Raw genomic sequence first — 16,368 nt, 5'->3', positions numbered from 1 at the left:
TGTTGTATGGTTTTTTTTAGCCCATATAACTATGTTAAACACACTATAGTGTTAGCATAGATTTTTTAAGTATTAATCGGTTCTGTTGTGTGCTGCTTTTGGTATCACTGTGAATGGAAGCAAATTCTCTCACTGGCCTTTAAGTCAACATTGTACATAGCGCTTATTATGTATTTTTAAGACTGCTAAATATGTGTTGTTTGGATGTGGTGATCACAATCCATACTGGTAAACCCTTTTTATTTATTCTGGAAGGTCTTAATACAAACCACAACCTTCATGACTGGGCTATTTTGTGCCTTACAGATTTGTCATCAACATGCCTGTCTGTGAAAGATTGAAATTTATTTTTTGTTAATGAAATCCTGCCAAAGAGCAGCTAGTTTTCCGATTCTGATCCACCAGACCAATTTAAAAGTTTCCCATAAACAAATTAATCTCATCCTTTCTAAAAAAAAAAAATTAAAAAAAAATGTATTTCACACAAATCTAACATGTACTAGCATTTTTTTTTCTATTTTGTATTATATGAAATTGTTTTCTTCAAACACCAGATATCAAATCCAAGATACAGATTCACATAAAACAAAATGAATAAAATGGCTATTGTATGAAAATTGCATGCAAACTGACAAGCTGCTACATAAAAAAATTCAACAATTGTCTGTAAATGGGTTGATATTTTCAAGAAACTTAAACTTGGCACAGCCTCATATATACTTAAAGGATATGGTTCCAACACTAATTTAAACTCTTCTATAACTAAATACTATGCTAGAAGCATAATTCCTAGCAGTGTTGAATCCTTTCTAGAAATCATTTTGTAATCATGGAAAATGTTGCCTCATTCCGAATTTTTCAGGGAATGCTTGATTGTCATGTGACAGAAATGGATTGCTGCCATAGAAGCTGAAAAAAAGCCTCTGAGGTTTCAATGTTATTTTAGGTGATTAAAGAGGAAAGACTGACATTAAGGATCTGATGGGGTTTACTTGCGAGGGAGCTCAACTTTGTATGGAACACCACTTTTGAGTGTATTGAAGTGGACTCCAGAGCCAAGCTAATATCTGAGCTCGGTAAAATAAGTACTACAGTGTATTTAGTTGTGTTTATTAAAGTGATCGTCATTCCTGCCCTTCAGATTGCCACTCATTGAAAAGTACACGCCTATTAAGATAGTCATGACTCCAAGGATTCCAATGGGTGGTTGGCTGGATCTCATTCTTCACAAGGTACTTAGAGGTATGGGAATAGGTAGAATTATTTTAATTTTTTTTTTTAACCACTAACCCCTTCCTTCAGACAGGAAATATAGGGAGGGAGAGAGGCACCAGGTGGGTTCCATACCTCTGCATGGGGTTAATGATCATTTAAACTTCTCTATACCCATGAAGGCTGAGAGGAAGGTGCACAATTACATTTCAAAATGTAACAATGTATTTTATTTTTAAATGTAATTTTTGCATTTATTGTGGTTAGTGGAAAACTCTACAGTGCTATTGATAGGACAGAAAATGTTTAGCAGGCTAAACAAACTTAACTGAACTAAATTATTATTGTTTGTTTATATAAAGTTTTGTAAAGATACTTTATTCAAAAATATGTTTGTCCGCAAAGAAAAAAAACATTTTGCTAATAATATCAGAATTAAATTTAATAAAACATTCTGGGAATTTGTACATATTATGAGGATTATTGTCATTTATTGATTTATATAGCGCTATCATATTCCACAGCCCTTTATTTTGCTGATGACTACTCTCAACTCTAGTATTTAGATTTGAGACTTTTAATAATGCAATTAAATATGGTTTGAACTGTTTTATTACCTTTGAGAACAGAAATATGCTGCCTGCCTTCCCCGTCTGGATGGTAGTTTTTGAATTCAATATCTTCTCCATCATTTAGTTCCACCTTGTCATATCCATACCAACCAAGAAGCTCATTCATGGTATTTTCTGCAAAGTTCTAAAAAAAAAAGAACAATTACTTTGTTAATGGTCTGATAATACTAATTTTAAATGTATATTTACCAAGACGCTGAATGTTAGGTTTGTGCCATCTCCAGACTGTCAGGTATGAAACATATACATTTCAGTTGTATTATCAACAGAAGTAAAAAGGGCATCTGTCCCAGACACTGAAATGTCCCTGTGCCCTTGTTCTGCTTGCCTCTGCTTCTGGATGCGGATGTGAAATCATCACAACAATGTGCTTTCTGTAAAACACTAATATGCTGCATCACATCTAGATACAACTGTCCTTGTTTACGTTCATACAGTTACAATGTATTTCCACATATAAAGCCATCTTTAATTATTTGGGAATCCAACGCATTAGGTGCCCAAATTAGGACACCTTTTTGGGAGTGTGGTTAGAGGCTGGACTGGTCTAAAACAGGACCATCCACCTATCTTATCCATCCAGCCACCTCACAATGTATTGAAGCAGAATGCTGGGATATTACATCATATTGCAATTCTCTGCTTCAATACATTACGAGGTCGGCACACTAATTCTGCAGTTGAGGTTTGTGCTGCAAAAGGACAGACCCTAATCCATTTCACAGCTCAGTAGGCTTGTCAGGGCCGATGATCCCCACGGCCCACATAAGCAGGACTGTGGGACAGCTTGGCAGAAATCAGGACTATGCCACCTAAAATTGGACACCTAGGAGATATGCATTACCCAAAGAAGACACTGTGTGAGATACAAGTGCCATTTTCATATGATGCACAGATGACAGAAGGTCATCTAACATTCGATAGCAATGTCACAGTTTCAGTGCATAGTAGCTTCCTAATATGAAAATGAATGAATCTTCTGGATAGCAATTTGACTGATTTTCCTAAACCACTAAATTAAAATTTAGGGATACCGGCTGATAGAAATAAGGTTTTTTTTTCCTGTTCCTAGGGATCCCTGGTTTAAGTATTGTAACAAAACACCAAATATAGTACTATACCGATCATACAATAATTCTCCACACAAAAAAAACACAATTTCCCATCTCACAAGAAAAGATAATTTGTGAAGAAAAAAAAGGCTTTCCCCCTCAAATTAAGTAATGCAACCTTTGCCTTTACTGTGTGGTCAAATTACATGTACTGCTCTTTGAAAGCAATGTACACGTACCCACATATGTCTTTTATTAAATAGGTAAATAATCCTTTAATGGTCCTTGAATTAATCCTGTGTACATTACCAATTCAATGCATCCTTCCACAAGCTACAAAACACTATATGATCTGTCAGGCCTGTGAACTTGACATAAGTCTAGACACAGATGAACATTTTCCTTGGGCTGGACGCTCTGTGAAATGTAACCGCTCAATAGGTTTTCTTCTCTAAATACATCCCTTGTCAGGCTTTTTGAATTTCACCTCGAAAACACAGGCATTTATAATGAATAAAAATGTTCTAATGTCACCGCCAAGCTTTGTCTCCATTGTAGAACCATCATTCATGTTCAGGAAATTACTCCACACCTAAAGAGCCAGTAGGGACCATGAGCTTCTCCATCTTTTAATATCAATAAAAATAAACAAATAATGCACTGAAATGGAATTAGGCAAGATCATCAGACACCAATACAGAGAAGGCCCAAAAAAGAACATAAAATATGTGGACTCGACAATATGTGGAGTCTACAATTCTGAGTATGGTGAATGCATTATATATATAAAGCGGAGCTTCACCGGGTGTCCTAAGGGACAATGCCACTGAGGCATCGCAGATTCTAGACAACAGACAAAGGAGACTCCAAACAATGGAGATTACACATAAAGACAACTTTTACAAATCAATTCCAAATTCCCGGTGTGTAAATGTGGAACCAGGACTTTCCCGTTCCATATGAATAGGATTTACTAAATACAACCTCAAATGTTACTTACATTAAGTGTGTAAAACTTCACCAATACACCCTTTTCTGTTTTTGCCAGATTAAAATAAACAAATGTAAAAATAATTAGGCTAAGTGCATTAGGCCATTTTCCCTGCCATTTTGTTCATTTCAATTTTAGCTAAGGAATTGTCAGGCTCGAAAGTCACCAAAAAGTAACCCCATGAGGACTTGCAACGTAAAATTGTGTGAGCATAAGGAACCCGGCATTCTCTTATTATTTCTGCGTTTTCCATATAAACTATGCATTAATATGATAGGGGCTTATCACAACACTTTTAATTCAGGCAGTGAGGTTGGAGGCATAGCTAGTGGTTACGACTTTATAAGGGATATTTATTTGGCTCTTTCACATTACATTGATAGCTATTAACATAATTGAGTAAATCATTTGAATAATAATATTTCTAACAATAGAGTATATGCTACAATGTCTAATGATTGTGAGCATCAATATATACCCTGAGAAAGTAGTATTAATCACACATAGTATTCTATGGGGGCCTGGCCCATTCATCTGTAATGCATTGAATGATTTCTGTGTGATAGCTGCTGTAAACAGGACAAATATTTGGGGAATAACAGGTTGCCAGCCATCCCCTTCAAATAAAATGTATAATAAATATCACAAAACACAAATATAATAATAAAAAAATAAAGAAATACCTTACACCCACATTTTTTAAACATTTTATTATGTTATTTATATAGAAATGGGCTGATCATGCTTAGTGGATTACAACTCCCATCATCCTCAGCCACGCTGATGATGAGGGAGATGGGAGTTGGGGCCCACAAAAACGGGTGCACAAGAAGCAAAGCGTGGCATACTTGTGAAAATCTATTTTTTTTACTCTAAACTCTGTATGTATAGTGTATTATCATTTAACACTTTATCTTTTGTGTGCCTACCTTGGTAGGTTTTTCTGCAGTTACATGTAATCTGTGCAAACAATCCTAAAAAACATGGAAAGTGCAGTTAAAATAAAGCAACAAAAATTAATGTTTCAGCTCCATTTGCCAGCCATTGGCCACCAACTGGTTGAATGATACGTGTCCAAATGCCCTTAGTAAAATACCCTGGGTTATCTTCACGCCAAAAATATATACATTTGTTTTGAGCTAGTGGTCTGATAAACAGTCCCAAATGAGACATGCACGTCACAAAGTAAAATTGGAAAATGTCATGTTTGGAAAAGGGTGTAGGAATGTTCTATTTTGTGCCGCATAACTTCTAAAACCATAAACCATTATGCAGTTGGGGTATTTCTGTAATCTAGAGATGCAGATGAATAACTGATGTAAACCATACTTTCTGAGAAACTGATGTTAAAGTTATTATACCGTTCACATCGAAACCTAATAGCTTAATTGTCTTTTAGACGTATAATAAATCACTCATATGCTCTAAAAAAAACTTTATACACATTATATGCTAGATTCAATTGCCTGTGGCAGAATAGAATGCAAAGGAAAATACTGAGATAGAAACCAAACATAACATTTATTTTACATAACTGAATCTACTACAGTGAACCATATATAAAGGCCATGTTTTGTGCCATACAGTCCTAAGGACTTTTTGAGCGTATTCACTAAACCCTGAGTTTTCAGGCAATATTTTAGCTCAGCAATTTAATATAGAAAAGCTGCTTGTTGAGTTGAAATGTATCTTACCTCAATTCACCCGCATACTCACTGCTTAGTGAATAAACCCCAGGATCTTCAAATATCATATCATTGTCTTTTAAAGCCCAGGGCTAGTCCTACCACAAACTAGACAGCTGCCTAACGCTCTAAGATGGTAGGAGGCACCACCTGGTGTCCTCCGATGTGAGTAACCGTGTACAGTACATGCATGAAAGCACCGATGAAGACTTATTTTCCAGAAACCGCATTGCCAGTCCTGCTAAACCTATAAGGTCAAAGTCACGTTGAATTCTGGAAACTCCAGATCTAATATAGATGCCAGTCCTATGCTAGCAGAAATTGCACTCACTGCTGATAAGATAAGGGCTGAGTACTATCACTATTAAGATTTCAAATGGCAATGGCCAGTCTTGAATTTTTTTTTTCTTTTTCTTTAAGCATTCTAGATACCGTTTCATTTTCCCTGCTACATTGAGTAGCATCTACTTCTAAGCAGGGCTGTGTCATCATTAAGCTATTAACATGGCTATAACCAGTGTGCATAATTACCTCCCAGTGAAAGAGTAATTGCCTTGCTACGCTTATAACAGTTACAAGGATATTCAGGTTGTAATGAAGACATTTATGTTTTCATCATCTGCTGAAAGGCTTTGTGGTTCTCCCCTGCTTGTGTGGCCCTTAAAACCACATTTTCTCCAAAAAAAAACACTTCCATACGAGCATGATGAAAAGAAAACATCGCTCGCTGCTTTGATCACTATATAACGCAAGTACAATTACCATTTTTCAGGACAAGTTATTTTATATCTTTATGCACGGGTAAACAGGTACTGTAGAACAACTCCTATGATGCACAGCAAGTACAAGACTGTGCCGGTGGCTAGCAGAGATTCATAAAGGATCTAGGACTCTGCATGCTTTGCTGGCTACACCTACATACCTCCCAAGATGACAGGTAATGGATAAGCATATGGCTATCCTAAATCTAAGACGACACCAAGGACTGATCATGGTCCTATGGGCAGACGAGATGGGCCGAATGTTTCTTAAGAGATCCTCTTTAGGAGAGACAGTCCCTCTTTTGGATCGAAATTCCTCTGCCCCTCTTTCCACCGCCAATATCTTTCTTTTCTAGAAGCTCCGAATGTTAACACAACCGGGAATATGCTTATACATTACATTTTCTAAATAAAATACATTATTGTTCCTAAACACTATTATGTTACATAGATAGCTATTGACTAATGATGACAAGAGAGCTCATAACAGAATTACGACACAATTCCTTCCACAGAGTGGGTCTTCAAAAGTTTATTAAACGTGAAACACCATTAATTTTATTTATTACATTTACATTGGTATTTTAGCTGAGTTTTCTTTGAGTTTTAGTTTAGTCTTCTCTGCATTATTACCTATAAGGGAACTTTCCAAGCGACTGTATATTTTTTTATAGTCATTACTATAAATGTTATTTAATCGATGTCTAACAAGTCTGAGGAATAGGCTTCTTATTATCTTAGCGTCAGTACTGTAAACCCTCTTCATCTGACAGCTTGAAGTCATTTGCTTTGTCTTGGCGGAAAACTGACAGACTGTTCCTTGACAAAATATTCCAATTATATTACCTAAATGACATTTATAAGCACTGTTACTTTTTTTTTTATTCATGTATATGTTAAATATTCACCAAACTTTTAGATGAGTATGCTCTTCGCCATTGTAGAATACTTTTCTTTATCGAGACTGACAGAAAATATTTTACAGGCGGGCTTTTGAGAGTAGGACATGACCTGAGGATGAGAACATGGCTGTCTGTAAAATATAACCTGTCACTCCCAATAAAAAGGTATCACCTACTATTGAAATGCTCATTCATTTTAGAATCTGACACCGTTCCAAGAATCTATTTTCGCTCGGCAATTTTAGTTATACCTAACTTGCTTTGAGAGCAGAATCACTTATGTTTTTCTTTTTTTTTTCTTTCTTTTTTTTTTTAATATAGTCTTGGTATTCTCTCTATTCTCAAGGGATTTCCCGGTAGCAGGGCTGGATTTAATGAAGGAAGACAAAAGACTTTGTATTTGGTACTAGGATACTTATCATATATTGTTAACGAGGCAAATAAATCATTTTTCAAGTTAAGAAAGATGACCAAGTCACAATATCACCCTTAATACTGAATATTACTTTCTTATCACAGAGGCTCTCCTCGATACCTAATGGTCACGTCCTTTCTCAATTCCTTTCCAGAAATAATATTACGTCGCAGGACCGGACTGGCAATGGCAAGGAGGCCCCTGAGCTTTAAGAAGGGTTCCTTGATGATGTAAGTCCAGTGTCAGGTCATATGAAAAATTGTTGAGTAATTATCTTTACAAATGTAAACATCCAAAGCCATTGTTTACATGATTAAATGTCACACAGCGTCACACTGATCATTGGTAGGCGAGTATTTGGTGAAGCAAACAAAAATGATTTGCGACAAATATTACATAGGAAAATAACAAAAGGATAAAAAAGTATAGTGGAAGTTCTCATTTGACATGCTGTAAATCATACATAATGTAAGTAAGTGGAACAGCAACATTAACAGGTAACTGCATTCTGATTGTAAATGAAGATGTATTGTATGTCTCAATAAGTCTCTAAGGAGCTGATTTACTAAAAGTATGACCTAGAAGGATATTGATTGTAGACAAATCATACATAAAATTGTGTGATTTGTGGAGCACTAAAGTTAAAATATTTTTATTTATTTTGCTACTCGCAAATATTGAAAATTACAGTTCCTTTACTCATGTGTTGATAGTGGGTAAATTAATCACCTTAGTAGGGCTATTTCCCTTTAAGACATAATGGCTCATGTGCTATACGTCATGTCAGCATTCATTTATTTAGTGTGACAAATGCATGAGTTTTAGTAAATAAACATACCGCATAATGATCAATTAGCCCAAATGTGTGCAATGTCAAGGGAATGCAGATGTATACTTAATAATGTCCAATTTACCATTTAATAGAACGATCCATTTGCAAGTTTATTGCAGTTTGTCTAATTATTTATATATTCTCAAATAATTCTAAGGAACGTAACACTAAAGATACACTTATTGAGAATTTTATGGAGAAAAAAGCACAATGCAGCCTCATGCAAGCTTTACCATTGATGTGTACAATTGTAATTATATATATATATATAAATAACATATTATATTATAATTATTATTATAATATAATGATATAATTATAATATACATAAATATTTACACACACATTTACATTTGTGTAAGTTTTAACAGAGATAAATTACTGCAAAATGAGAGATAATTTACTAACACACAAATATTATATACTGTATATATATATATGTGTGTGTGTGTGTGTTAGTATCTATGTGAGCATGACATACACCATTCTCTTCGGAGTTTCGCTTATATATATATATATATATATATATATATTTAAGCAAAACTCAGAAGAGAATGGTGTATGTCATGCTCACATAGATTTTATGATATAGAATGTGTAATGTTACTCCATTATAGTCTGGACTCTGTACAGCCATTCATTGTACGAGGCAAGACCCAGAGGCCCTGAACACACAATTACACACGTTACATGTTCATGCATTGTATACAGCAGAACTGCTACAATTCATGTACTCCTATGCTAACTTATACATAAATATATATTGAACAATTGTATTAAATATAAGTTTAAATCTAAGTTTTACTAAAATGAAAAGTTTGAATTTTGGATGGACTAATGCATCTGAAAGTTCTTCCAGATAACTTCAAGATGAGGGGCCATTTTTAATCTCTTGATGTCATAAGTGGCAAGCTAGTATAAGATATTGGCAAACAAATTTATGTCAAAGGAGGAGGAATGTTAGGACAAGAAGTCATAATCTTAAAGTACAGGCTTCAATGTAATGTAATGGTAAGAGGTTAATAGAGCGAGAGAATTTAAATCTAAGATGAGACTGGCTGAGGTTTCAATCTTTACAAAGTCTTTACATTTACAAAATGTTTCTTTAACAAAGTAGGACATAAAATTATTTTGATGTGAGCCTTTTGTCAACGTATGTCAATGTTTACAGGCGTAAACATTGTTACCTGTATGATTGTGATATTGACTCGCTAAGCTATCTAATGTTAGCTTACTGGTTTAATGTAGTGTCTTTGCTCCGCAAGGTTTCATCTATCAATTACTTGACCAAAGGTAAGGTCAATTTGGAACTTTGAAACTTTTGATTTCCTAAAAATCATATTTTATGATTACACATCATATTAATCATCACTGCCATGAATATTCCAAGACATTTATTTGTATTAGTTTTAGTTGTGAGCCAAGTATTGTGGAAGATCGTAGTTATCCATCAACAACTATACATCGTACAGTGCTACAGAATATGATGGCACTATATACAATAATAAATACTCATAAAAGTAATAAATAATGTATTTAGAAATGTTTCTAATAGATTTGCTATCTGTAAGTAGAGAATGGGTGATATATCATGAGTGGTGTGCACATTTTCACCTACATACCGAATTATGAGATAAATTAATATGAAATGCCAGCTGCTTGCGTATTGGGATTTCTAAGGTTAATGTGGCGTTTTTCTTCTAATGAAGGAGGCCTGAGAGATTTGTAATGGCATTTTGACGGCCTATTAGCATATATCACAGCCGGGTAAGGCTGCACTTTCTCTGAGGCATTCTCAGTTCTGTATGCATCAGGTTAAAAGAAACAGTACACAGCCTACGGGCCGCAGATTTCCTATGAGCTTTGGAAAATTACTCTCTTTAACTCGTCTAAATACAGTATGGTGATCTACGCACATTTTCCCCCCTGGGAGGCTGTTCCAATTTTCATTATTTCATTATTGCTTTATATGTTTATATACTGTATATAAATGTATATACAACATATATATATACATATATATATACATATATATATACACATACATTAACAAAAACACAATCTAGGTATAAAATAATGTTTGCCCAGTTATTACACCTTTGATGTACCTTCTGATGCACTGGCAGGAGGTCAAGAGAGTTTTAGTCCACAAGATCTACTGTGGACTTTTTATAGGAAAAAACCCATATATATGAATGTGTAGCTTTTATATTTTCGGTTTGTTTATAGGGCTTTGATGTGGGCACCTGTCTCATCACAATGTCTGATTTCATTCATACAATAGATCAGCTGCCAGCATGCAGGCACATTTATTTTTTCTTGGTAGCCATGGAAACCAGCTGCTACACTTTTTTTTGCTTGTTTCAGGAGATAAGTCACTGAGAGTACATCTAAACATCTGTGTTAGTTCCAGTTTAAAGGGTGGCATTCTCTTAATAAAGTTACAATTAAAGGTAGATTCTAGTATCTCAGTCAGCCTCACCAGCAAAGAACAGACATTAAAGTATTTTGTACCGGTAGGGAAAAAATAAACAAAAGAGGCCTACCTTCAAGAAAAGCTGCAGCTCCAGAGCTGCAGTACAAAGGACCCCACCAAGCCAGCACTGTATATGAGTATGGCTTATGGCACAGACAGCAAGGCATGTGTTTGGCTGAACGCATCTCCTGCAATCTAGGTTGCTGGGGGGTGGTGAAGGAGGCAAATGTATGATGGGGGTTTCTGCAGAGTCCTTCCATGCATTTGCAAAGAGAACTACAAAGTTTGCAGAAATAAATAATATGCAAACTTTTAAGTGAATGCCCTTAAAACGAACCAGTACTCCAGTTGGTGTGGACAGCCACGCCAGCCATGGTCATCTCAAGTTCTTCCCTGCAAGACTTTGTCCCATTGTTGGATACGACATTATTCTTATCATGAGTGCAGACACCACTGAAACATTAAATGCCATTGATTCCTATTCATTGCTAGCCTACTATCATGACTAATAAAATAAAATTAAGGCAAGGCAATCGCGAGCTAGAGGTGGCTGAGGGAGGGAAATATGATAAAGGTCAAGGGAAGGCAAACAGTATATTTTATGTTTCTACATTGAAATCTAATACAGAGAAACTATGCAGAGTCATGTACATTTGGTACACAGTGTAGTATTGTATCAAGTTTAAATTTGCTACAACTGTTATGTGTATTATACCAATGATAACAGAATTGAAACTTAATATTTGGCACCATAAAACAAGTGTTAAAACCACCACTTATACTGCTCAAGAACCGAAAAAGCATAAAACAGTTAACACAATTATAATGGGGGTAGGGGCACAAGTTGACAGCAGGTTCTGCGCACTAATCCATTGCTTAGCAATTGAACTACCTTGAGTCGTGTATCCTTTTATGTAAAGAGTAGCACGCTGGCCATGAAAATTAAATGTTACTCTGAGGATTTGCGATGACCTCTACCCCATTGTCACCTACAACGTCCTTGTGAGTGTAAAAGGTTTGTACCAGGTTGTCAATGTTACAAGCCAGACAAATCTAAAAAGTTATACCCAAAGAAAACAATACGTTAGGAACGAAATATATTATTTTCTTTGAATATTTTGCTACCTGGCTCTTGGGACATTTCCAGTCCTGGTCAGTGGGTCTCACATGCTCACATTCTACGAGTTCCTAGAATCCAGGAGCTTCAAAAAGAACATCTGCAAGATGGGGACATGCAGTAATCACACGAACAGAAGTCACCAGAGAGCCCAGTAAGGATGGAAGAACTCCCATCTCACATGCCTATTACGTTGTTTACTGTACGCAGACATGATGTCAACCTATCCTTTGCCGGGGAGGCGATAAAGGGGTTAAATGGGCCTTATTGCCAAAGCAGTGGTCTTTTTTTTATTGCAAACTAAAAGGAGGAAAAGGGGAGGGGGTGGCCTACACACCAGTCCTTTTTCTTCTGTTAGCAGAGAGAAGCAATTCAATCCTATGTGGTTTGAAACATGAGTAGGTCACTGTACACCATGATAAAATTCCCTAATCCCTGGGCCAAATTTCCCTGAGGGGGGCCTCCTCCTACCCCTTCACTTTCCAAGCTGACTTTTCCATTCCCACTCTCGTGTTTCCTTCTCCTTCATTTCTTTCATTTCCCCTACCTTAAAGCCTTGATACCCGATCTGCTGCCAGTGCTCCAATTACAGTTTTTACAGCTTAGACCATCTCTTGCTGTATACATTCCTTTCTTTCTGCTCTGCACTGATTACTTACCAAGGCTTATTTTACACCAGTCCAGATGAAAGCTGTTCAGATGAAGGGAAACACAGCCAGGCTGTTTGAACCTTACAGATATGAAACTAAACAAGAGCACATTGTGTACCATTTGACATTTTGTAGCAAACTCATTTTACACCGTTTCCAATAAGCTGTTACTGTACTCCGAGACGCGCGGAAATCTACACTGCATGTGCAGATAGTGTGCACTGGGAAACCGAGGGCCTCCAGCTGTTCTGCAACTACAACTCCCATCAATCTCAATAAGCATATCGTGTGGGGTGGCCACAAAATCAGCCCACGGCCAATCGCGTCCCGTAGTCTGCCAAAAAAAGGCGATGGGAGTTGTGATCCAACAATAACCGAATGGCCAGCAATTACTCAACCTTGACATGGAATCAGTGCATAATAGCTGTGAAAATGATGCAATCACCATAGCAACCAGTGGAATGTTCCAAATGATAGCTCCACTTTGACTTCCATATTTCCACTTTACATATCCAACAATGAGTTAACACAGAGACAGAGAATTTGACGGCAGACACCGAGTGACAGCCATCCAGTCTGCCCACTTTTCCTGATGTAGAGTCTCAGACCTTAATCAGTCCTTGGTCTCGTCTGTAGAGCTTCGTGCATTTACCACGACGGTTTAAATTCCCTCACGGTATTAGCCTCTACTACTTCTGCTGGGAGTATATTCCATTTATCTACCACCCTCTCAGTAAAACAAAACCTCCTTACATTTAAATTGAAGCAACATCAACCATATTTACTGTGTACAAGGTAAGGAAATCAGTGATTGTACTTTGGGTAAGACTCGTGTCTCCTCCACAAAACATCAAGGATGCTCCATGCTGAAAAATGAGTACCAATCACAGCCGTAGGTTGGAGTAATGACCAGTAACAGAACAGTACATAATAGTAACAAAACAAAAAAATTTAATTCTCAGAGCCACTGTTAAGGTTAGCCCTTAATACCAAAGCAGCAGTTAAAAAATGGATGTCATTTCCCCCTTACAATGTTGTTTTTGTTTCTTCCCCACCAGTTTCAGACAAACATCTGCTATGAAGAACAGCTATCTCCCAAACCACTGAGTGTGCCTGCAGCCAAAATAAACAAAACAAACCCAGAGGATCCAGCACAGTCAGCCTTTATATCCAGCCAGGATAACATTTCACATGTTTTGATTAAAATTAGCTAATTTGTAATTCTAGAACCTATGTTAAAAGCTGCAATCCATATAGATCACATTAAGCTATGGCTTGAAGCAGCCAATGACAATGTGATAGATTTGCGCAGATCATGTGCAGGACTATAATTAAACATTTCAATTAATACTTAAGGATCTGTAATGAGGGGGAAAAAATACAACTGAACTCTTTGTGTACTTCAAAGGGAATGTCACTGATTTGTGTTGTCATGTGCACTATGAGAAAGTTTCTTTAATAGATTATTTTCTAGAATCAAGAGACTGGGCAACTTGAGCTGCAGACTCCAGATCTGTTCAACTCATACAACACAAGCAGATCTGGTATAATAAATACACACAATCAGGTATTGTTGTTATTATATGTTGTATATGTGTGTTGTTAAATGTAATACACCCCTAGACTGTTGTAGGTTCATCAATGCATGATATCGAACTGTGACCGACTAAGTGGAAATGATTAATGAATTCATGCAGATGTTGGGGTTATCCTAACCCAAAAATCAGATTATTTTAGAATGCTGATATTAATCATTACCAGCACATGGGATAAAAAAACACATCGAACCGAAGGATCCCTGACCCGAGGCGCCAGTAAGGCTCCACTAGAACCCCACGATCTGCACTAGCCTTTGGCTATAGACTTCTCTGTAGCCAACACGTTTCACCCCAGTATGTTACATAAAAAAAACACCAGGCAGCGGTCACAACAAAAGACATCCAACAATAAAGTAACAGAACGACGCACATGTTCAGGGGAGAAGGGGATCGCGACAGAGTTCTGGATAAAGGAGAGAAAGGAAGAGTGCGATGGAGCCAGAGAGAGGGGGAGAGAGAGAGAGACAGAGGGGAGAGAGCTGCTTACACTTCAGGGACGTCTGTCTTGTCTATAGGTGATGGGCAGTCTCTAAAGTGACAGCGCGGACAGATCCAGCACTCCAGCACTACTGTCAATGGTGATGGGCGCCGTGAGCAGCGAGAAGCCTATACATACAGTATATATATATATGTGTGTATATGAATAAATGTGTATATATATATATAATCAGAGCTGGTCAGTTCACGAGGCTACAGAATTAGTGTTTGATTTCAGCCCAGGAGGCGGGGCCGGTTATTCAGCGCATCCTATACAAAATGACAAGCGCTGTTACATTAGCAGATCGATTCACATGCTAACGGAACCCACCGAGCCTTCACCCCGTGCCAAGGACCGCTTACCTTCATCTCCTCGTTGATCTCTCTTTTCACAGGGTGGGCAGGCTTTCTGCTTCTTTTATTTTCAGGGGGTCTCCCTTCTTTCTCCATTTCTGCCATTTTTTGTCTACTTTGTGCTGATGAAATGGCTGCAGGAATCAAAGTGAAGATTGAGGGGTGTGTGAAAGTGAAGTGGCAACCCCCCCCCCAACACACACTCCCTCCTCTATTTAGAGGTGAAAGACGTCAGGGTTGGTATGAGGAGGGAGCTCAGAAGGGAGGGTTGGGGATGCCAGGCTGCTAGTCAGAGGTTGCCCTGCTGTCAGGTCAGCCATCTTCTGCCTCTGGTTGCATTAGTCCTTAGACTGCTGCTTGTTGCTCGTGTGTAATTGTGTCTGAGTGTGTGGTGCTGTCTGTCTCTGTGTATGTTTGTGTGACTGTACGTGAGAGAGAGGGAGGAGAAAGAGAGAGAGACTCCTTGTGTGGAGCAGCAGAGGGGGTGAGTCCCTCCCAGGCTGGGAGAGAGGAGGAGGAGCTACTGCCAAAATCTTCCCCACTGGCCCCTCCCACTGATCTGGAGGCTGGGGCTGGAGCTGGGCACATCTGGGAGTCTAGAATTCTGCCAAGCTGGGGAGAAGGTCCATTCCTTGCGCATCCCCTCCTGTACGTCCCAACAGGCTCATCATGGTCCAAAGGTGTGAGACATAAATAGTTAATAACAATACCCTGCTGGTACTTTACAAAGTCCAAATAGACCTCAAGCACACAGAGTGACAGCTACAATGCAGACACAGAGTGACAGCTACAATACAGACACAGAGTGACAGCTACAATTTAGACACAAGGACACAGTGTGACAGCTACTATGTAGACAGAAACACACAGAGAGACAGCTACAATGTAGACACAAACACACAGAGAGACAGCTAAATTGTAGACACAGGCACGCAGAGTGACCGCTACAATGTAGAAAGAAACACACAGAGACAGCTACAATTTAGACACAGGCACGCAGAGTGACCGCTAAAATGCAGACACAACCACACAGAGAGACAGCTACAGTGTAGACAAAATCACACAGAGTGACAGCCACAATTTAAGACACAATCACACAGTGACAGCTACAATGGGGGTCAGAGTCAGTTGGGTGTTCTGATTGCCGAAAATGAACTTTCTTAGAACTTTCATTCAAAATGAGAACTCCTGCACCCAGTGACAGGCACACAAAT

General features: G+C 37.7%; 1 protein-coding gene across 1 annotated transcript in view; it reads right to left on the bottom strand.

The window, feature by feature from the left end:
* Window positions 1-15,259, bottom strand: part of LOC149284598 (sine oculis-binding protein homolog) — a 54,437-nt gene extending 39,178 nt beyond the window's left edge. The window contains exons 1-2 of the mRNA XM_089496487.1: window positions 15,164-15,259; window positions 1,830-1,968 (exon numbers count right to left, since the gene is read on the bottom strand). Of these exons, the coding sequence (XP_089352613.1) occupies window positions 1,830-1,968; window positions 15,164-15,259 (235 nt within the window). The remainder of the gene's footprint in view (window positions 1-1,829; window positions 1,969-15,163) is intronic.
* Window positions 15,260-16,368: the final 1,109 nt, after the last annotated feature.

The sequence above is a fragment of the Sceloporus occidentalis genome, unplaced genomic scaffold (assembly GCF_023333645.1).
Source record: "Sceloporus occidentalis isolate IW3139 unplaced genomic scaffold, rSceOcc1.0.p SCAF_90, whole genome shotgun sequence".
NCBI classification, from domain to species: Eukaryota; Metazoa; Chordata; class Lepidosauria; order Squamata; family Phrynosomatidae; genus Sceloporus; species Sceloporus occidentalis.
Note: the sequence above shows the minus strand (reverse complement) of the source record. Positions and strands in the feature narration are given on the sequence as shown.